The 24189-nt window shown below is 36.1% G+C and overlaps 1 protein-coding gene across 3 annotated transcripts in view; it reads right to left on the minus strand.

Moving 5' to 3' along the window:
- Positions 1–8972: 8972 nt before the first annotated feature.
- LOC131034591 (uncharacterized) overlaps positions 8973–24189 on the minus strand; it is an 83134-nt gene continuing 67917 nt past the window's right edge. For all 3 annotated transcript variants that reach the window (XM_057966127.2, XM_057966128.2, XM_057966129.2), the window contains one exon: positions 8973–9347. In XM_057966127.2, coding sequence (XP_057822110.2) covers positions 9150–9347 — 198 coding nt within the window. In that variant the 3' untranslated portion in view covers positions 8973–9149. The remainder of the gene's footprint in view (positions 9348–24189) is intronic.

A 24189-nucleotide genomic window follows, 5' to 3' on the forward strand; every position in this document is an offset into this window, starting at 1 on the left:
GGAAAATCAGTATCAATAGATCTTGATGTCTGGAATATTGTTTGTAGTATGTACACACTACCTGCTACTATACCTACAAATCTTGATGCAAAAAAGCAATATGAAATGAATGCTAGAGCCAAACATGCAATATTGTGTGGTCTAACTAAATATGTCTTTGTCAAGATCATGCATTGTAAATCTGCTCATGAAATATGGGAAAAACTTGAAAATATTTATCAAGGAAATGAAAAAGTCAAACAGTCTGAAATACTTACCCTCAAAACTCAATTTGAGGAAATGAAAATGAAAGATGATGAAAAGGTAGTTGAATACTTTTTGAGAATTGACGAAGTTGTTAATGGGATGAGAGGATTAGGTGAAGAAGTAGATGAATTCACAGTGGTTAAGAAGGTCATTAGAACCTTATTGCCTAAATATGAAACCAAAGTTTCAGCCCTTGAAGAGAAGAAAAACTTTAATAAGCTTACATTAGATGATCTTCAAGGAACTTTGACAGCCTTTGAAATGAGAACGAGCAAAGTTGACAATGCTAGTTCATCATTGAAAGAGACTTCTTTTAAAACAGACAAGAAAGAGGATGTGGATAATGAATCTAAATTATGTGATTCTATAGAGGCTCTCTTAGTGAGAAAACTCAAAAAGAAATATAGAAGCAAGTTGCCTCTCAAATGTTTTAACAGTGGCAAAGCTGGTCTCTTTGTTGCACAGTGTCCTCATGCTGATCAAAACAATGATGATGATCAAACTGAAATACATTACAAGAAAAAAGTCTTAAGTCCTAAAAAGAAGTTCAATTTTAACAATTTCAAAAAGAAAAAGAGTGTATTCAACAAAAAAGACTTTGATGATGAGTCAAATGACTCTTTAGGTGATGAGGGTGAAACGTTATTCATGGCTGAAATTGATATACCTAAAACTTCAAGCAGTAAATCTGGTAGTCAAATGAACAGTCGATCAGATCTAGAAAACTGTGAGATAAACCTTGAAGGTGAACTACTTTGTGCCCTTTAAGAAATAAAAAGACTCAAGAAACATATTTCCTCTCAAGAAAAATGCTTAAGTAATTTGACTATCTCTTTGCAAACTGAGCTAGATGACTTTAAAAGAGTTGTAGAGAATCTCAAATCAGTGCTTGTTGATAAAGAAAAGGAGACTCAAGCACTCAAACAACAAGTTGGTTCTCTCACAAAGCAAGTGGAAGAGCATAAAAGAACAATTCATTTGCATAATATGCTTGGAAAACAAAAGCAACTTGATGACACAGGTGAATGTTCAAAATCTACAAGACATAATCTGACAACTATTAGTAAGAAGCAGGCATATGAAAACAAATGGAACAATTTTAGATTCAATTCTTTCTTCAATGGTTATTGCTTCTTTTGTAACAAATTTGGTCACAAAGTTAGTACATGCAAATTTATGATGTCTAGACCACCAAGGTTTGGTCACAAACATTTTTTGGATTTCCTAATACAATCAGGTGTTTCAAATGCAATACTATTGGTCATACCTCCAAGCAATGCAAACAAAATAAGCCTACTACAGAAAAGGTTAGGAGACCCAAACTTGTTCAGAACATAGAACAATCCATGCTTGTTCAAACTGTTTTTCCTTCTAATAAGAAAACCTTATGGGTTGTTGATAGTGGTTGTTCTAACCACATCACAAGGGATAAAGACAAGTTCTTAAAACTTGAAGATTATGCTGGTGGTTTTGTAAAATTTGGTGATAACTCAGGGATTCAAATAAAAGGTAGAGGATCTTTGCTTTTCAATGATAATACACCTATTCATGATGTGTATTATGTAGAAGGTCTCAAACACAATCTTTTAAGTGTTAGTCAAATCTGAGATAGTGGATATAATTTTTCATTTAACGCACAACGTTGTGCAATCAAAACTAAGTTCGGTAAAACAGTTGCAACCAGGTTGAGAACACATGGCAATATATATAATCTTCTTGACTCTTCTAATCCTGAAAGACATGAGGGCATGTGTCTTATGGGTCAACTTGAAGAAAATTGGTTGTGGCACAAACGTCTAGGTCACATAAACTTTGATAATCTAGTTAGAATCAGTAAATACCAAAATGTAAGAGGTTTACCAGTGCTAAGTAAACCAGAAAATGTTGTTTGTTCAAGGTGCCTAAAAGACAAGCAAACAAAGGTGAGTTTCAAATCAAAGGAACACTCTTCCACTAAACCTTTGCAACTTGTACACACTGGTCTATGTGGTCCTACTAGGACAAGATCTATCAATGGTGAAAAATACTTCATGTTGTTTGTGGATGATTACACTAGAATGGTTTGGGTGACTTTTCTCAAACACAAGTCAGAGGCTTTTGAAAGATTCAAAATCTTTCGTAAAATGGTTGAGAAAGAATCAGATTTCAAACTTAAATGTTTGAGATCAGATAAAGGAGGTGAGTTTACCTCTCAAGAGTTCATTGATTACTGTGAAAATCATGGCATAAAAAAGCAGTATGTTGCTGCTAGGACACCCCAGCAAAATGGGGTTGTTGAAAAAAAGAATTAATAGAATTGTAAAGGAAATGGCTAGAACAATGTTAGATGAAGCCAAGTTACCTGATAGATTCTGGAAAGAAGTTGTTTATACAACTGTTTATATCTTAAACACGGTGCAGATCAGAGTAAAATTTAATTTCACTCCATATGAGCTATGGTATGGTCATTCTGCCACTATCAAATACTCTAAAAATTTTGGCTGTAAATGTTTTATCAAAAAGGATGATGAAAATTTAGGCAATTTTCAATCTAAATATGATGAAGGTATCTTTTTAGGCTACTCTACACATAATAAAACCTATAAATGCTTCAATATAAGGCTGAATAAGATTGTTGAATCTATAAATGTCACATTTGATGAGGTGGTGTTTCTAGATGATAATCATGTGTAGGATGTTCAGGAGCCTACATTAGCACTTGACCGATCTCCTAAATCCGTTGGAGCAGATAACTTTCAGCAGGAGAGTGCATCAAGTTCTAAAGCAGCAACACCTCTAACTACACCCTCCAAGATTATTACCAAGAGATATCCTCAAAATCTGATTATTGGGGATAAAGATGTAGGGATCTTAACCAGAAGAAAAGCCAAAGTTGAAGAACAAGCTCAAATTGTTGAACACTTCTATTTGGTAACTGAATTTGAGCCTAAAACTGTTAATGATGCTTTAAATGATGATTGCTGGTTGAAAGCTATGCAAGAAGAAATCAGCCAGATTGAGAAAAATAAAACTTGGGAGTTAGTTCCAAGACCTGATGATAAAAATATAATTGGTGGCAAATGGATCTCCCGAGAAAAGTTAGATGAAAGTGGCAAAGTGGTTTGAAATAAAGCATGCTATGTGTGCAAAGGGTATGCACAACAAGAAGGTATAGATTTTGGTGAAACTTATGCTCCAGTTGCTCGTATTGAGTCAATTAGAATTTTCTTGGCTTATTCATGTTTTAAGAATTTCAAAGTTTATCAAATGGACGTGAAAACTGCTTTCTTGAATGGCTACTTAGATGAAAAGGTTTATATGGAACAACCTGAAGGTTTTGTGTCAAAGGGCAATCCTGATTTTGTCTACAGGTTGAAAAAGGCCCTCTATGATCTTAAACAAGCTCCTAGAGCTTGGTATTCCAAATTGGATGCACATTTAACAGCCAATGGTTTCACTAGAGGTGGTGTTGACAGCAATCTGTATCTCAAGGTTGAAGGTGATGATATCCTTGTGGTTGAGGTTTATGTAGATATTATTTTTTGTTGCAACAATGATAAATTATCTAAGAAAATTTTCTAAGATTATGGAATCTGAATTTGAGATGTCAATGTTAGGTGAACTAACATTTTTTCTTGGTCTCCAAGTTTCACATCTTGAACAAGGCATATTTTTATCACAGACCAAGTATGCCAGAGAGATGCTAAAGAAGTTTTAGATGGATGATTGTTGTCTAGTTAGCACCCTCATGATGACAGGATGTAAGTTATCTAAATCTAATGATTCTCCTGATGTTAATCAATCAGAATACAGATCAATGATTGGTAGCTTACTATACTTAACAGCTTCTAGGCTAGATTTAATGCAAGTTGTTTGCATGGTGTCAAGATTTCAATCTGCCCCCAAACAGTCAAATTTAAATGCAATTAAATGAATTTTCAAGTATATACAAGGTACACTTGACTTTCGGTTACATGGTATCCTCGCAATGCTGATTTTACATTGATGGCTTTTACTGATGTTGATTGGGCTAGATGTTTAGATGATAGAAGAAACACCAGTAGTGATGCATTTTACCTTGGTGATCGTCTTGTTGCTTGGCACAACAAAAAGTAAGAATCAATCTCTTTATCAACAGTTGAGGCTAAATATGACTCTTTGTTCCCACAAGGCCAGTTGTAAATCTTAAGGGCCCTCTTTGTGGACTTCTCTGCCTTTTAGTTGTGACTCTCTCCTCTTTGTTGAGCAGTCAAGTTCTTTCCTTGGTTTGATTTGTAAAAGGTTTCAAGTCCCTTCAAAACCTGTTTTCCCTTAATCAAAAATAGTTGAGGCTGAATATATTGTAGCCACTTCTTGTTGCACTCAACTTATGTGGATGGCACAACAATTATTTGATATGGGTATCCAAGTTCCTAAGCCCATTTCTATTTTCTGTGACAATACTAGTGCCATCAATCTATCCAAGAACCCTGTGATGCACTCCAGGACCAAACATATTGCCATTAAATTTCATTTTCAGCGAAAAAAAGTGTTAGCTAATGAAGTTCAGGTTCTGTATGTGCCTACACAAGCACAAGTAGCTGACATTTTCACTAAAGCATTGCCTAAGGAGGTGTTTGAAAGGTTCAAGGAACGATTGGGGGTTATCTCGCAATCTGTTGTTGCTTAATTTCTTGCACAGGTTAAGGGGGGGCTTGGCTTTCCAAAAGCAGCATTTTGTTGCTTCCCTTGGATATTTGTTGCTTCTTGTCACATTCTGCAGCATTGACTTTATTGGTTTCAGCATATTTCTTCTTGTTACCCTTTGTCCTTGAGACAAAAAGGGGGAGATGAGCATCATTGATCACATTGATTCATCATTTCTGTTTTTCTGGCATTTTTCTACCATTATATGATTCATATAGTGGTTACATTTTATTTTTCAGATTGGGCGTATAGGTTAATTTATTCAATGATGGCTTGTTTTGCCATCAAGGACAAAGGGGGAGTTTGTTGACCCTTTGTGTTTGTCCTTGATGACAAAAAGGACTTACTTTATTGGACAGAGACATTGACATGATTCATGATTTAAGTTGGTTCACAATGGTTTGATACAATTTAACGGTTGAATACAGTTTATTTTTTGAAACTCTAACTCAAGAGTTTACTTCTTGACTCGAGTTTGCAGTTGTTTAAGGTTTTCATTTGTAACTTTGCTCAATATATTAAGGTTTTTTCATCATTGAAAGGATGATGGAAAAAAAAGAGAGCGGAGCATCATTGAGGGTTATTATTATATCTCAAATTTGTATAAAGTTGAATAAGAGAATTCATCTCTGGTTTTCATAAAAGAGAACTGTGTGTTGCAGTTAAAGATAGTTTATTGTAACATTGTTTCATACAATGTATATTGAAATTGATTTTATTGAAAATCTTAAATTGTTTTGTATTCAACTGTGGTTTTACGACTGCAAGCAAAATGCAATTGTAAGATCATTGGTGAGTACAAACTCGAACTTTGCAATTGTTAAGAGGATTGGTTTGAGGTGTTGAGTTGAACTCCACCACTGTAATCAATTGATGATTGATTTGGAATAAAGAAGGTAGGTTCGAATGGTTTTTTTATACCCCATGAGGGTTTTCCCACTCAAGAAACATGTGTTGTGTGATGTTTTTGTCCTTCATTCTATTCATGCAAATGTGATGCTCTGATACTGAGTCTGTTTTATTATGTTCATAGTCAATGTGGTGTTGTGTTTATTCATGCAAAGTTGATCAGTTAGTTTTGTACAAAAGCTCAAACTAGATTGTTCACAATCCAATGGAACAATGCTATAATGCTTTTTAACATGTGTTGTCAATGACCTTAAATTGCAGACCATACAGAATTGTCTTATTCTCACTTCTATTATATATCTCTCAATTTATTTAAAGCCAAGGTTCTTTTGTGTACTCTTGTTAATCTTATCAAAAATCTATATCTTTGATTCATCCCCACACAACCCCCCCCCCCCCCCTAGAGTGAATCCACTTCCAACAGACTGTGCCTGGACCAAAGAATTTGACTGCAAAGTTACTTTTGTTATGCATGTGGGTGTTATTTAGCAAATAATAGTGATTGTTTAAATTTGGTCGAGAAATAAGGTGTAACTAATGTCATGAGGTGTGTCAATTTGTTTATTTTATGTCCACAATTACTCATGGCATAGTGTCTCTACAAATTCATGTAAGCACACTAAATGAGCATATGTTGGAGACAATATAAGTATCTATTCTTGAAATTTTGTAACCAATACATGTTATTAAGAAGAGAACTTAAAAAGTTTAAATATTATTTAGGACACACAAAACAGAAAGATTTTAAACAAGATGTACAAACTACCAATTAAACAAAGCAAGTAAAACCGATATCCTTGAAGAGAGGTGTCGTGTCTTCCTTTGTATCAAAAAGTCAAAATGTTGTGTCTAAGCATGTGGTCCAAAAATGCCACCAACCAAAGTCACAAAAGCACAAACTTATTGAGTCAAAATTTGCTACTTCACCCAAACACATTGCGAGATTGGAAATCTCAAAAAATAAATAAAGGGAAATGTGTTCTTGGTTACAAGGGTTTTGTTGCCTCTTATATCCCAGAATATTCTAAAGCCATAAAATGTATATCAAGGGGGCATATGAATAAATGTCATGTTGAGTCTACATCTGTTGATGATCCCGGTGAAGTTCAAACATCTAAGCAACCAAAAGCAATATATAAGTCAAATAATGTCCAAATTTGTTCCCATTGTTAACGTCAAGGTCATCTTTCTAGTAATTGCTTTGATCTACAACCTTGTACATCATCTGGTTTGCATACTCATTTTGCCAAACATTGTTATCTACTAGATCCATCTTCAAAGTCTACGTCGTGTATGAATTTTGGTTGGATAGATCATTCAAGGTGGAGATCCAAGGTTGATTTTCTAACCAAATCTTTAAGAGAGTCGAATCTATTACTGATGGAAATGTGCCTACTCATAAAGGTGATGATTTTATTTCTCATAATTATTCTAATGATGATGTAGATATTATTGAGACTACATTGACTACAATTAATGTTGATATATTTCAGTTGTCATTTGGTACATTCAATAATCGACCAATTGTTGAAAAGATTGAGGAAGTGAATCTACTTTCCATGAAGAATGATTTTGCTAAGCAATGTGATTGTGTAGGATATGTAGTTTATGATGATTATGATGATGTCAGTCCTTACTAATGTATTCCACTTATTTGAGGCTGTGCAGATAAAGATGTTGCCTCTTGTTCACTCACTTCATCAGGGAGATCATGTTGTTGACATTTTCCTTTCTCATTTGCCAAAGGGAATCTTGTGTATATGTCAGATTCAAGTGGAAACTTTACAGATCGTTGACACCTTGTGTTTGTATGGTTATTACACTTCAATGTTTTGTTTTGAGTGATAATGTAGCATTGCCTCATATTAATAGTTGGTGACTACTCATATTGGCCACAAAGTTTTGGTCATTTTTTCAAATTGTAACGTGGACAAAACAAGTCCCAATTTGAGACCTATCAAAAGTAAAGCTCATTATTAAAAGTTGAGACCCATCAAAGTAGTAAGATCATTATCAATATTTGAGACCTGCCAAAGCAAGAGGTTTATCATCAAATTTCGGACCTATCAAAACAATAGGCATAGTTATCAAAATTTAAACCCTATCAAGGTAATAGAGTTTTTCAAACAAATTTCAAGACACCTATCATAGTAATAGGATTTTTAAATAAGCTTCAAATTGTTTACTGCAATATCTGATAAAATGAATACATGAATCAATAATATAGATGACAATGCATACCAAATACAGGAGTAAAATATATCTTTTTTGGCACAAGACTAGAGATAACCAGCCAAGGATCAAAGTCAATCCAACTAGATCATACTGCTTCTTTGGACAATACACAAACTATTGAAAAGACCCAAAGGTTACCAAGAGGAACAAAACTATCAACCAACCGACGTTTATAACCACCTGAAGCCAACAAATAATTAATACATAAATAACCAATATTATTGAAACATATTAATTGACATTGTACGTTGACTACATGGATCAGCCAACAAATATTCTCACTGAAGTGCTTGGCCAAGAGAGGTTTGAGCACTTCAAAATACTGCTTGGTTTCATGATAAACCCTTCAGATCAGGAGGATATTAACATGTTAATCTTTTGGGTTAACATTTTTGAAATACATTTTTCAGTTTAGATAGTTATGGCAGTTAGATTGTTATGCTGCCTATAAAATAGGAATTGTAAGCATTTCTTCTAGAAAAAAATTTATGGTATGCAATGAAATATATTTTTGTATTTTGCCCCTCTTTGGCCTAAATGCATGCAATCCTCGTTGAATCAAACAATAGATGTCTAATTTAACTGTCCTAGTCAACTCAAACTAGATGAACATATTATCAATATCCACAATGATGCAGATTGTTATGCTGAGAATAAACATTGAGAACTCAATCCCACTACAGGAACAATTGTTCTTATAAATTTAATAAAAAATTATTTAAGAGGCTAATATGGGAAAAAAGCAGATCCATGAATGATGAAATTGTCATGCTCAGCAAAAACATCAAGAATTGAATTCGAGTATAATATCTATTATTTTTATGAAATAAATAAATTAACTTTGAATATAGGAACAAGTGATAAACTGCAATTTGCAAAAAATGCATAAATCATGAAAGCTATCAAACCCTACAAAAGTAAATAATTAGCCTCTTGATAGATAATTTTCTGCAAGATTTCAAAACTGACCAATACAGGTGAACAGAAAAATAGCTATCTGCTCAAAAGACTTTCCAGCTAGTGAATTAGACATGAGTGCAAACATCTCACCCCACTCAGTAGAGAAAATTAGCTACACATCAGTATCAAAATCTTCATGACTTATTCTGTCCTCTCTTGCGTCTGGATGGAACAACAGACCATCCATCTGCAATATCTTTTTCACTGAGGTTCTTTGCTGTGGAGCTCTCCAGTTTGTCTGTTGTTGCATCCTGTGGACCTGTATCTATATCCATCTTCATTGCAGGCTGACATTCCTCATTTGACTTTTCATCTTCAGAGTCATCTCCTGACTGATATAGCCAAAACAATTTTAAAATGTCAGTATAGCTCATAATTCTTACCAGTTGTCGAAGGACTAATAAAAGATGGCCCAGTTATATTAGATTAGCATATCATTGAAGACATTCCTTGTATAAAATGTTTCAGGGCAAAATCAACAACTACATACTGGGAAAGCCATCATTTAAAACCTAACTATGTCATTTACATAAAGGTTATTTAATTTGTAACAGTCCTCATGAAAACTGCCCCTGCAGTTTTGACCTTTTGTAAGAAACTATAAGCGTAAAATGTTTTTTCAAAGTTATTGACATTTATTCTTAATTCTTCATTTTGGAAAATGTTCCTTAAAGTTGTTCTCCACAAATGACACAAACATCGTTGCAAAATAGACAATTAAAATGCTAACTGGATACAAAGTCTCACGGTAGAACCATGAACAAGATAATCACGCTGTATTTTATGTCTGCTTGAGGGTAGAAATCAAAGCTCCAGAGGCTTTAGCAGTGTGGTGCAGCAGAAATCCATGAAAGAAACATTCCACAATTCTAATTCTCAACTTTCATGTTAAGTTTATTCTCAAATCACTGATTTCCATTTTAATGTGAATCAAATTCAACATTGTTTTCTTTAATGCAAATAAAGCAAGTATTTGTCCTTCCATCAATACAGAATAAGTTTGGAGAGTGATTTATTATTGCTATTAGCTGCAAAAGGGTCCTGCCAGCAGGAACATTTGCTTACTAACAATGAGAAAAAGATATCAGTCACAACTGCAATGGACATAAGTATGCAATGTAAACATGTATTACTTATATAATGACCCAATTCATTAGATCAAACCCAAACACTTTCTATATGTTATCTCCGTCTCTTACTCTTGGGTCTATAGTTACTAGCAATGGGAAGTTCTAGTAGTTCAACTTCCAATGAGTGAACCTGTTGTCAACTATTGTGTGTATACACTAAAAAACAGTCTGGAGAATCGAATTAATTAAATACGAAAATATTTAATTAACGACCTTTATTCTTCTACTATATAAATGAATTAAATAATTTGTTTATATAGTTCATTTTCTTAATTCATTCCACCAAAATCAATTTCTTTTGTTTCCTAATTATAAAAATGAATTTAGTTAATGTGTTTATTTAATTATTCCCTCCCCATTAAATTTGAATTTTAAATTCAAATTTAAAGCACGTGTCCTAACTCCTAACCACTCCCTAACCTAACCTTCCTCTAACCAACCCCTAGCCTAACCACAGGTTAACTAATCCTATCCTCTCCAACCTCTTATCCTAACCATTTTTGGAGTGTCCACCCTCTCTTGGAGACACATGGCACTTATGCCACATGTCTCTCATCTCCATGCCACTTGCCCCTTTGTTGGCATATGGTTGGAGATTCTTTGCCACTTGTCTCCTTAGGAATGACAAGTGTCCATCTCCTCAACCTCCTTCCAAATTCTTCAATTTCGACCGTCGATTTATCCAGACTGAATCTGCACTGTTGATTCTGGCCACCTCACCTCTGGTCATGAAAATCCTATAAATACCCCCTCTTTTGGCTATGAGAAGAACCTTAGCATCATTATCAACATTTTGTCAACATTATATCAGCATTTTCAACAATCATAGCATTAGAGTAGCATTAGCATCATTTAATGGCTTTCATGATAGCTTAATCATCATAATGTAGATTTGTATGGAAATAGATTAGCTTTTGCATCTTAGCTTGCATATCAATTCTCGTTTCTTAGGTTGTCACTTTGTCAAAGATCATGCATTTGAGAGCCACCAAATGAACCGGCAAAGTCCTCAAGACTAGGGAGCAATGAGACAGCATTGGGGAGTGTTTTAATTGTTTCTTTTCATTTTCCTCAATTTAATGTTTCATTGAGTATGTGTGATTTAAATGCTTTTAATAGATTAATCACAATAATTTTGCACACAAATTTTGGCGCCCACCGTGGGGCCTAGCCCCAAAGTTTTTAACAAAACTTGCTTGCAGGAATTTTTCTTGACAGGTTCTCACGAATTTGCAAAATAGTGTTTTTGACACACAAATTAGCTTTCCTGGAATGTAGATTGGCGTTATGTCACCGTTTCAGCATTTTCGTCAACTAAACGGGCGTTTCTCATAGGATTTGTCTCTTAACTCTGACTTTTCCCTGTTTTAGCTCTTCTAGTAGCTAAGTTAGCTCTTCTGGTTTCTGTTTTAGTGTTCTTGGTTTCTGTTATAGCGCTCTTGGTTTTTGTTTTAGCGTTTTCAGTCATTAAAATAGCATTTTCAGTCATTAAAATAGCGTTTATGGGTCCTGAAATAGCATTTTTGGGTCCTAAAATAGTGTTTATGGGCAGTTAAGTAGCATTCTTGGGCATTAAAGTGGCGTTTCTGGTTAACAGGGTAGTGTTTCTGGTTGACAAAACAGCTCTCTGGGTTTCCAGAACAGCGTTTTAGGTAGTTAATTTAGCAGTTTGATGTTTTGTTCTGCACTTTTATGTTATGTTTTTAGACTGTTATTCTGCAGAATCTGACTTGTTGTTTTCTATTTTCCGCCGCCAAAGACCGGAGTTAAAAAAAACCTTCGCCGCCAAAGACAAAATTCCAAACTACTAACATTTTGGTGCAGCTATGGGATATTGTATTACTTGTTTTCATTAATATAGGCACCTAGACTAATTAGGAAGGAAAATAAACACAATGTCTTGTGTGTCTTTGATGATAGGTGAGTATGCTCTCACCTTCATGAGGTGATCAAAAAGCCAGACTAATCACTTTCTTTTCAGAAGTGCAATAATCCTTAGTGGGCCCGCCCTCTCGAGTAGCCCATAAAGGTCGGGTGAGAGGGGAACGACCCAAGTGGGAACGGCTAAAGCCAAGTTCATCTAACCCACTATAAAATAAATGTGATTTTGATGAAAATCGAAATAAACGGTAGTGTTGAGAATAGCTCTCTTCCATACCTTCGGGTATATAAAACCTTGGTTCTCAAGGCTGGGAGAACTCTTAATTGAGTTTATACCCCGACGCGCCGAACGGATGCCCTTACTAGTTCCTTGTTAATTAGAAGCCACCCTTTTTAGCCTTGGTGCAGTAATTTCAATGCAAGGGGATAGAAAGTTTTCCCCCCGAGACACTCACCATTTGGCTCCTTGGAGGAGAGGCAAAAATCCTCGCCTTTGCATAGGCTACTTGTAGCCTTCTGAGGAGAGAGTGATTGGGTCATCCATCCAATCCTGGAGGCCCCTATCTGCCACCTCTCGACAACAGCAAAAGTGGACATCCCCATTTAGGGCGTTTACACTTGCATCACAGAGATTCCTGGTTGTGGGCTAAGTTATCGCATTGTCACCGATTCCTTAGGATAAATCTGCTTGAAGTGTCTTCTTTGTGCAAAATCCATGGAAATTTGGGCTTTTTGTGAGCCATTGGAACATACACTTGATGTTTAGATCCTAGGGGCAAACAAGACAACTGTTTGAAATTCTATCTTTTGTGTTTTCAGACAATAAATCAGACACATATCATCCATTGATTAAACAAGAAAAATTCAAACTCAAACATCAAACTGTCAAAATAACATAGTTCACAACAAATTAGCTCTCTTAGTTCAAACATTAGCTCTCTTAGTTCAAAGAGTAGCGCTCTCGGTTCACAGAGTAGAGTTCTTGGTTCACAGAGTAGAGTTCTCGGTCTAAACAATAGCTTTTCTGGTTCAAAAATTAGACTTCTCGATCTAAACAATAGCGTTTCTAGTTCAAACATTAGAGTTCTCGGTTTAAACAATAGAGTTCTCAATCCGAAGGGTAGAGCTTTTGGTCCAAACATTAGAGTTCTTGGTCCAAACAGTGGAGTTTTGGTTCAAATTTTACTCCTTTGGTCCAAACATTAGCTCTTTCGGTCTGAACTTTAGCTCTCTTGGGGTGAATATCAGCTTTCTCATGTGTCAACATTAACTCTTCATACTGATTAGCACTAAACATTATTTGTTTGAGTATACACATTAAATCTCTTAGTCAAAACAACCAGTTTCTAAGTCTGAATGTCACTGTTTCAATCTTTAGAGTTCCTAATTTGCAGAATAGCTCTTTTAGTCTATGCAACAACGTTCTTGGTCAAAATATTAGCGTTCTCACTCTAGGAAACAGCACCATCTGTCTAAGAAACAACATTTACAGTCTAGGAAGTAGCACTATCGATCTGAGAAACAGCTCTCCTGGTCTGAGAAATAGTTCGCCTAGTCTGTGAAATAGCTCTTCTTGTTTGAGAAACAGGGTTTATGGTCAGAACAATAGCTCTCTTAGTTTAGGAGGTAGTTTTGTCAGTCTTAGAAACATTTTCAGGAGCCAGCTCTTTCAAGGTAAACATTAGCGCTTCTAGTATAAACAGTAGCTCTTTTGGTCTGAGAAGTAGCGTTTCTGGTAAAAACATTAGCTCTTTCAGTCTAAGAAACAGCTCTCCTGGTTTGAGAAGTAGCGTTTCTGGTAAAAACAGTAGCTCTTTTGGTCTGAGAAATGGCTCTCCTGGTTTGAGAAGTAGCGTTCTTGGTTAAAACAATAGCTCTATTGGTTTGAAAAACAGCTCTCTTGGTCAGCAGAATAGCTGTATTGGTTTGAAAAATAGCTCTTTCGATCAACAGAGTAGCTCTTCCGGTTTGAGAAATAGCTCTTTAGGTCTGAGAAGCAGCTCTTTCGGTTGATAACATAGCATCATATTTTAGAACATCTATCGGGCAAACACTCCAAGAATTGCCTTTGGTTGAGTCAAATTTAAGACTAAACACACTAGGTCTCACAAGTATTCATCTCAAACAAGTTTAAGATCCAAATCTCTCAAGTGCATAATCGAATATCTTTGATAATCTGATCTTTCAGACATAGTTTCTTATCAGGATCTATCATCCTTCATCACAAAACTACAACGCTAGATCAGATTGACCTAGTTCCCTAAATAGGATACATCTTTCCTATTTGACTTGGTCATATCATAACAAAACTTTGCACTCAAAACCAAGATCAAAAACTTGTAAATTTTCAGATGCTTGATGGCCATTCCATATCGATTGAAAAAGAAGAAACTTAGTCGCAAGGCAATCTTGAAAAGGAGAAAATTTCTCTACATAAATTGCAAAATCTTGTTGAAACATCGCATATTTCTACATCGGTATCGAAATTATTTGTGTGGTAGAGGGAATGAATTTGATGAAGAACCTTTGACAACACGTGCTATGCAACAAAGATCTGCGTTATCACAAAGTCTAAATCAAGGTGGTCGAATTAATTTGTCTTATTTACCTCGAGAATTGATCACTTATTGAACAACATTTTTGGAAGAGTAAAACTTTTTGAAACAATAAGATCACTTGTATGCCAATTTTGACCAAAAATCAGAGGAGACTTAAACAACAGAAACAAGTGCAAACATTTACAATGGACGAAGAGAATCCTTTCTATCATCAATTTGGATCCACTACTACTCACAACAATGATGACGATTATAAAATAACCGAAGAAACAATCAGAGGAGCACAACAAGATCCAAACTTCAGTAGATTCTTGGAAAGAATTATTGAAGCAGATAAAGAAAGATATTTTCTCATGTTAGCGCGTCGAGGGGCCAAGCTACCAAGTAATTTTGATATCACCAATATAAAACGAATTGGGGAGACAAGTGATACTTGCAATGAACGAACTGAGAGTGACACTCGCAATGAACGAACTGAGAGTGATACTTGCAATGAACGAACTCAAAGTGATACTCGCAATGAACAAACTCAAAGTGAGACTCATAACGAACGAATTCAAAATAACTATCGCAATGAAAGAATTCAAAATAACCAAGATGGTGAAGGAAGGAATAATGTTGATAATCCCCTTTTAGCTCTTACTCAACAAATTCAAGCACTCCAAACACAAGTGCAAGACTTGCAAGGGGGAACCCGAGAAGATATCCGCTACAAGAGATATGTCCTTATCCATTTGACAGAAATCTAAATATGATACCATTTCCTCCTAATTGTGAAAACCCTAAGTATGACAAATACAATGGTAAGACTGGCCCTCGAGATCACGTTAGGGAATTTTGCACAATGAGTATGGAGTTAGCACACAAGGACACCTATTTGATAAGACTATTCCCCAAGAGTTTAAGTGGCCAAGCAATGGAGTGATTTTCCAAGTTACCGCCTGGTATAAGAACATTTTCAGAATTGGTAGAAAAATTTGTTTCCCAATATTCATATAACATTCAACATGAGATTACTATGCTTGACCTATGTAATACAAAGTAAAATAATGGGGAACCTTTTATGACATTCTTACAAAGGTGGAGAAGTTTTTTTACACGATATTCTCGTCCTATTCTTGATAGTGAAAAGATGGAAATTTTTATCGATAACTTGAACGACGAAATGAGTTATGCACTTAAAATGCAATGTCCTCCAAGCTTTAATAAAATGGTTGAGAATGGAATCAAAATCGAAGAAGCCTTGGTCAAGAAAGGAGTATTAAAGCTTCATAGAGAAGGGAATAATTCTTCCAACAATACTCATAATAACGCTGATTAAATCAAATTCTGGAATAGAAATAGAAACATTGTGAATGATGGGATAGTGGATGCTAATAACGTGAAACCCAAGCAGCCCATACTCAACCTGTCAAGTCATACCTCGACAACCAATCAAGATAATAATAAACCAAGGTTACCCTTCACCAACTTTCGCAAGAAATTTACACCTATTGGTGAACCACTTGAATCAGCATTAAAAACACTTCTTGCAAACAAATTAATTACATTACCAGAAGTGAGGGATTTTGAACCAAAGGTGAAACCTGCTTGGTGGAATGGCAATCATTTTTGCAAATATCATCGGCGTAAAGGACATCATACTAACGATTGTCAACGATTAAAGCATGTCATTCAAGATTTGATAGATAACGAGGTAATAATGGTAGATGGGCACACAACAAATGAATCACATACAGCATTTAAAACTCCACTACCGAACTATGAGAAGGGTGAGACATCGGCAACTAGAGATAGCAAGGGCAAGGAAAAAGTGAATTATGCTCACACTTATGATAATGTGGTCAATGTCATTGTAGTCAAAGAAAGATCCCAACCAAAACCTGCACACGCTATTACGCGCAGTAAAGCTAAGGTCACTTTACCGGGACCCACAACCAACACACCCTCTACTTCTAGGCAATACAACATAGTGGATCAATTACAGAAGACCCCTCCACAAATCTCAATATTGGAACTTCTAAAAATATCACCCACGCATAAAGAGATCCTAGAAAAGGCTCTATTAGATACCACGGTTCCCAAAGACTTGGGTATTGATCAATTTCAAACCATGGTGGGACATCTTATAGCACCTCATTGCTTATCCTTTACAGAAGATGATGACATGTCCTTGCAACATCCGCATAATGCTCCTTTGCATATCGAAGTATTAATTCACAAAACCCGTGTAAAACGTGTCCTAATAGATGGAGATGGCCTGAATATTTGTTCATTAAGTCTTGTCCGTGCATTAGGCTATTCTGAAGATGCAGTTGATCCTCGCAAAAAGATAACAATCAAAGCCTATGATGAAGAAGAGCGTTCCTCCAAAGGGGTTGTAGTGTTGCCAATCAGAGTTGGGCATGCGCAAAACGATACATTGTGTCAAGGTTGAAAAACTCGGACTCGGCAATGACTCGGCAAGCCCAAAATTTTTAAAAAACTCGGGACTCGCCAAAACTCGGGGAAAAACTCGGCAATACTCGGCAACTTTATCGAACATTTTGAAAATACAATTTTTTTTAAATATTATTCAAAAACACACATTTACACCAAATTTGTATAACATATATTGATTTCCATGGTATATAAATCAAAGTTTGAGTTAAATACATAGCATAAACCAAAAAACAAGTGCAACATGTGAATTAGAGTATTGTATATGACAATATACATATTAAAACATATATAGGACATTTATATATTTTATTAATAGGACATTTATATATTTTATTTATATACTCTAATTCACATGTATTAGGATATTTATTAATACGTTTTAACTTTTAATATGTATATAATACCCACAGTAACATATATAGGACATTTATTAGGAGTACGACATTTATTAATACGTTCTAATATAGGACATTTTATATATTTTATTTGTATACGTATTATAATACCCACAGTAACATATATAGGACATTTATTAATAGGGTATTATATGCATATGTTACTGTGGGTATTATATACGTATTATATATGACAAAAACAATGTCATATATAATCCTTAAAACGTATTACAAAAAAATGTCATATATAATCCTTCAAACCGAAACGTATTACCCAGTGGGCCAGTATATTAATACGTATATGAAATCGATATATAACCTGCAATCATGCCTGCAATATAGCCCTCGTCCCTTGGATTTTCATCTGCAATCTTGCCCTAGTCGCACGTTTTTTTCATGCGTCATGCCTGCAATCGCGTCGTGTTTTTTTCCTCTCGTCACGGCTTGAAATGAAATAAAATTGACCCCTTTTAGGTTTTTTTCGACTTTAACACTTTCGTATTTATTTTCACACCGTTTTTTTGCCCGCGTTTTGGCGATTATCAGCGATTTTTGCAAGATAAACTCGCCGCGATTTTTAATAAAACCCGTCTGCGAGTATATCCATGAGTGACTCGCGGCCAACTAGGGCTCGCGAGTACTCGCGGGTTTTCCATATACTCGCAGAGTTTTTCATCACTGCATTGTGTCAAGTGTTGGACATTAATTTGTCTTATAAGATACTTCTAGGCAGACCCTGGATCCATGATATGCAAGCTATCCCTTCAACTTACACCAGTGCCTCAAATTTCCGTATGATGAACAAGAGATCACCATTCCAGCAAATTCAAACCCATTTCAATATTGCAGTAACCTGAAGCCAGTTCAAGAGATCATTGTTCCACATAATAGAGAAGCATCCTCTGCTACTACACCACCTAAGGAAAAAGCGTTTGCTTCAATCTTATCAAGCTTTGAGAAAAAGATGCAATTGAAAGACAAAGGCCCAGGGGAATATTCACTACCAGACCTACCAATCTCTCTGTCTCAGAATCAAGTAAAATCCTAGATGGATCATTTGTCAAAGATGGTACCTTAGCTGAAGAGACCGATCACAACGATATTTTGCAATGGTTATACAAAGATGAGCCAGAATCCCAACCAGAAGTCAATAATGTCAGTATCCCAGTAGAGCAATATGGAAAAGGATATGATATCATGAGAAAGATGGGATACGGTGGCAGTGGTCCTGTAGGCAAAAGAAAAGAAGGTATTTCAAAACGAATACAACCTCCTTCACAACTTCCTAAGGATAAATCAGGATTAGGTTATAGGCAGAATACTATAGATCCACAACAAGAAGCATCATCTCACAGTCAACAAGAAGAAGAATATGAACAACAACAACAAGAACGGGCCATTCAAAGAGAAGAAGTTGCACATAAACAGCAAGAGGAAGCTATCCACAAACAACAAGAAAAAATGGCTTGCAGGCAGCAGGAAGAAGCTAAGGAACTTGCTAAAAAGCAAGAAGAAGCTACTAATAATCTTTATGAGCAAATTTTCAGATTACAAGCTTCTAGTGAAACAGGTTCCAATGAGTGCGAATGGCACTCTTACCAATTTGAACATTCCTCTGAAGAGTCATGTTATACAAAAGATGTAGACGTCGATATAGTCCACTCGTATGTAGCGCAAACATCGGAGTATAGAACACTCAAATGGGAACTACAATATATCGATGATGACTCCAGTGACGACGATCAGGAACTACTTGTTGAAGGTCATTCTGAGGAAAATAACATCTTAGACTTAGAAATAGTCATTGAAGACTTAGACATCTCTATCATGACCCTTAATGCTCTTGACACGCAACAATGCGACAACCCCTTGCCATTAGTGTATCCTGAGCTTATTGATTGGGACAATGAAGGACCCACTGAGATAGAAACCTTCCCTGATGATCATGCCATTGCCTTATACCTTAAAGCAATTGAACCTACAACAACTTCCACCAATGAATTCGGTCAAGCATCTTCTACTCAAGGGGGTGCCAAATCTCTCAGTCGCAAAAGTGAAAAGAAAAAAACAAATATCAGGTCTAATGCTGAAAACCAGTTAATGGCAACATTAGATCAAGAAAAAGTAAAAAGAAAGGACGTATCCGATGGTGAAAACCTCCTTGAGGCACTAGAGGATGGGAGATTTGACACCTTGCCTGAGTATTTCCAGGAAAGATCTTCAATACTAATTAAACCAACTGAAGCAGTCAACATTGGAACACCAGATGAGCCAAAGATTCTTCATCCAACAGCATCATTATTAGAACAAGAGAAACATGACTATATGGCATTCTTCAAAGAAAGACAAGTCAATTTCGCATGGTCATACGCAGATCTGCCAAGATTAGATCCGGTTTTCATCATGTATCACTTGAATGTTTCTCCCAGAGTAAAACCAGTAAAGAAAAAGCTAAGAAAGATGCATCCTCATATAGCCATATTGGTCAAAGCAAAATTGAAGAAATTGCTAGACGTAGGATTTATCAGACCAGTAGCATATCCAGAATGGGTATCCAATATAGTCTCTGTTTCTAAGCCAGACAAAAGTATCAGGGTATGCACAGATTTCAGAGATCTCAATAAGACGTGTCCTAAAGATGATTTTCCTTTACCGAATATAGATATCATTGTGGATTTGATAGCTGGACACGAAATGTTCTCTCTTATGGATGGTTTCTCAAGCTACAATCAAATCAAAATAGCACCAGAAGATCAAGAGAAGACGGCCTTCACATGTCCATGGGGTACTTTTTGTTGGAATGTAATGCCTTTCGGACTCAAGAACGCACAAGCTATCTACCAAAGAGCAATGATGACAATTTTTCATGACATGATGCATACCTTCATGGAAGATTATGTTGATGACCTATTGGCTAAGTCACATACTAGAGAAGCACATCTAGAAATCCTAGCAAAGATCTTTGACCGCTTGGAGAAATATAAACTAAGGCTAAATCCAAAGAAATGTGCATTTGGTGTCACATCAGGCAAACTTCTGGGATACATTGTTTCGGCACGAGGCATTGAAGTAGATCCAGACAAAGTTAAAACAATCATGGAAATGGAATCACCCAAAAACATCACTCAATTAAGATCACTTCAAGGGAGACTTCAGTCCATTAGAAGGTTCATATCCCAACTAGCTGATAAATGTCCTCCATTCACGCATTTGTTGCGTAAAAATGTTCCATTCAAATAGGATGACACCTGTGAAGAATCTTTTCATGCAATAAAGGATATCTAATGAACCCACCTGTCCTAATGTCACCGATTGAAGGCAAGTCGTTACTGCTTTATATATCAGCCACTAATGTATCATTAAGAGCTCTGTTAGCACAATTGGATCATGAAGGGAAAGAACGAGTTAGTTGCTACATCAGCAGGACCTTAGTCGGATATGAGCTCAACTACTCATCTATTAAGAAGGCATGCTTAGCAGTAGAGTTCGCATCCCAAAAACTGACACACTATATGCTAACCCATTCAGTGAAGCTGATAGCTAAAATTGATCCATTGAAATATCTTCTTAGTAAGGCAGCCTTAACGGGTAGATTGGCAAAATGGGTAATGATCTTGAGCGAGTTTGACATTGAATACAATGACAGAAAAGCTATAAAAGAACAAGTGATTGCTGATCAATTAGCAGAGGCACCACTCCAGGATGATCATCCAATAGATGTTGAATTTCCAGATGCTGATGTTCTCATAGTCACTAAGCATATATGGCAGTTGTATTTTGATGGTTCTTACACACAGCATGGATCAGGGGCAAGCTTGCTATTTATCACACCTCAAGGTCACACCATCCCAAAAGCATACAAACTGACTTTCCCTTGCACCAATAATATGGCAGAATACGAGGCATTAGTAAGAGGAATTAAGATGGCTTTAGAATGGAATATCACACATTTGCAAGTTTTTGGAGATTCTCAGCTAATCATCAATCAAGTCAATGATGATTATCAAACCAAAGATGAAAAGCTAATGCCTTACAAGAAGATGGTGGATGATTTTAGAAAGTACTTTGTGGACATTTCTTTTGAGCAGATCTCAAGGAATGACAACAAAGCAGTTGATGCCATGGCTACAATTGCCTCTGCTTCAAACACAAGAAAATCAAGATCATTACGAATTCCTAGTGGAAGAATTGTTTCACCCTGCCTATGACTGTCTTGATTCCCAAATCATGTCACCTAGTAGGACCCGATTCCTCCCATTATGGCCAAATTTATACCTACTTGAAAGACGATACCCTTCCTCTTGACCTATCAAAGAACCAAATACAAAACTTCATTCGACAATTTGCTCGCTACACCATTGTCGCGGATACTCTATATAGACAAGGTTTGGATGGTACTCTCCTTAGGTGTCTTGAGCAGGAAGAATATGAGAAGGCTTTAATTGAAGTTCATAACGGTATTTTTGGTACTCATTCGAGTGGTCTTACTCTTTCAAAGAAACTCATGTGATTGGGTTACTATTGGCCTACTATGGAGAGAGACTCTTTTCAATTCGCCAAAAAGTGCAAACAATGTCAGGTCCACGGTGATCTCATACATGCACTAGCACAGGAGCTTCATACCTTGGCAACATCATGGCCATTTTGTCAATGGGGCCTAGATCTAGTAGGGAAAATTCATCCACCTTCCTCAAACGGTCACAAGTTCATACTCACAGCTACCGAGTATTTCACGAAGTGATTTGAAGCAATGCCCCTCACTAATAGCACAGGAAAGCAGATCGCCGCATTCATCTTGAACTATATCATATGTCGCTATGGTATTCCTATGACTATTATCACTGATAATGGCTCGCCATTCAAAAATCAAGATGTAAGAGAGCTCTATGAAAAGTTCCAGATCCAGCACAGGTTTTCCACACCGTATTACCCTCAAGGAAATGGTCAGGCAAAAGCATCAAACAAAACAATCTTGAAAATCTTGAAGAAGACAGTTAATGATGTTGGCAAAGACTAACATGTTCAGCTGAATCCTGCTCTATGGGCATATCGCACTAGTATTCGCACCCCGACAGGTGCCACACCATATTCTCTCGTCTATGGATCTAAAGCAATATTACTAGTGGAGGTTGAAATACCATCTCTTCGTGTGTCACTAAAAGGTCTCATTCCAGATGAGGAACAAAGGGTGTCTAGGTTACAAAAGCTTGAATTGCTGGAAAAGCGAAGGCAAAATGTTGTTGATCATTTGAGAGTATACCAACAAAGGATGTCACACAGCTATAATCATAAGGTTAGGCCTAGAATGTTTCAAGTTGGTGATCTTGTGCTTGAGGAGAATCCACAAAATCAACAAGATCGTGAAAAGAAAGGAAAGTTCGAGCCAAATTGGTTGGGTCCTTTTGTTGTCACAGTTGCATATGGATCTGGTGCTTATCAGTTATCAACACCAAAAGGAGATCAGCTTGAGGAACCCATCAATAGCATCCATCTGAAAAAAAATTATACCTAAAAGCAGAAAAAATCAAAAAAAAAAAAAAAAATCAAAAGAAGTGCAATAAAAACAAATGGTGAAAACCTGGAAACAGGCGCCATTTGTCAGCTAGCTTCTCCATCTATTCGGTCACTTGTCTTGCATCTATCTAGCACCATTGTACATATCCGCAATAAAGCCTTTTGTATTTAATCAGGCCTCATTTGTAAATCCCACCATGGTTTCGAACATTGTGTATACCAGTGTGTTTCTAGACTGGGGGGCAAAATCTTGAACTCAATCGGTGATAATCTACTTTGATCTTAAACGCATCAAGCAAGCAGCGGTTAGGCAACATTAGTCATAAGCAAAGATCAAGAAATTCAACATTTGAACATAAGTATCAAAATCCAACTTAACATCAAAACAAACAACAAATCAATGGAAGATATACTCTAAATCATATCTGAAACACTTTAGTCTGAATGTTCAACTGTTGTATTTTGATTGTTGTTATCATGCCTCCTAAGTGACTTAAGGATGTCTTGTAATAGAGAAATAAGGACGGAGCATGATCTTTTCTTTGTCTGTTGCTTGTTAGTTAATCATTATTACTGTGCAAATTTGTCACGGGACATGGTCAATCAAATATCATTGATGACATTTCGGGTTTGCATAGGAGGATGATTAACTTTTGTCTGTTTGCATGCAAGCAACACTCAAGTCATCTTGGTCCATTATACCTTGATGCTTGTGTTAACTTGCAATATCAAAATCTAGGTAATCGGTGCTCAGGTCATCATGGTTCAATTATACCATCTATGTTTGCACTCGCTTACCACATTTTAAAGGCTCAATGATGATAAAAAGCATGATCAAAGTGACTGGTCTGATGATAACATGGCATTACTTGCATATTTGCATATTTAGATTAGACAGTACGCTACATTCAAGGTGCATACGGGGTCAAATCTCATTTTCCAAAGATTGAGGTCAAGTGGGGTTATCTCTCTTATTAAGTGATTGAGTACATTGGACATCAACAAAAACAAATAGTTCATACATCATGCATTTTAGGTCAAACATGTCTTTTGCATTGCATTTCATCAGCATACATTTAGTTAATTCATACATTCCATATTGCACATCATTGTGATAAGAGTCATTGCATTTCACATCCATTATGTGAAAAATTCATAAAAACAACAAAAAGAAAGCATATCATATAGTTAGCATCTCATACCATCACATATGCATCACATAGTACATAAAATCATTCATAAAACATCATTGCA

The sequence above is a fragment of the Cryptomeria japonica genome, chromosome 5 (genome assembly GCF_030272615.1).
Source record: "Cryptomeria japonica chromosome 5, Sugi_1.0, whole genome shotgun sequence".
In the NCBI taxonomy this organism is placed as follows: Eukaryota; Viridiplantae; Streptophyta; class Pinopsida; order Cupressales; family Cupressaceae; genus Cryptomeria; species Cryptomeria japonica.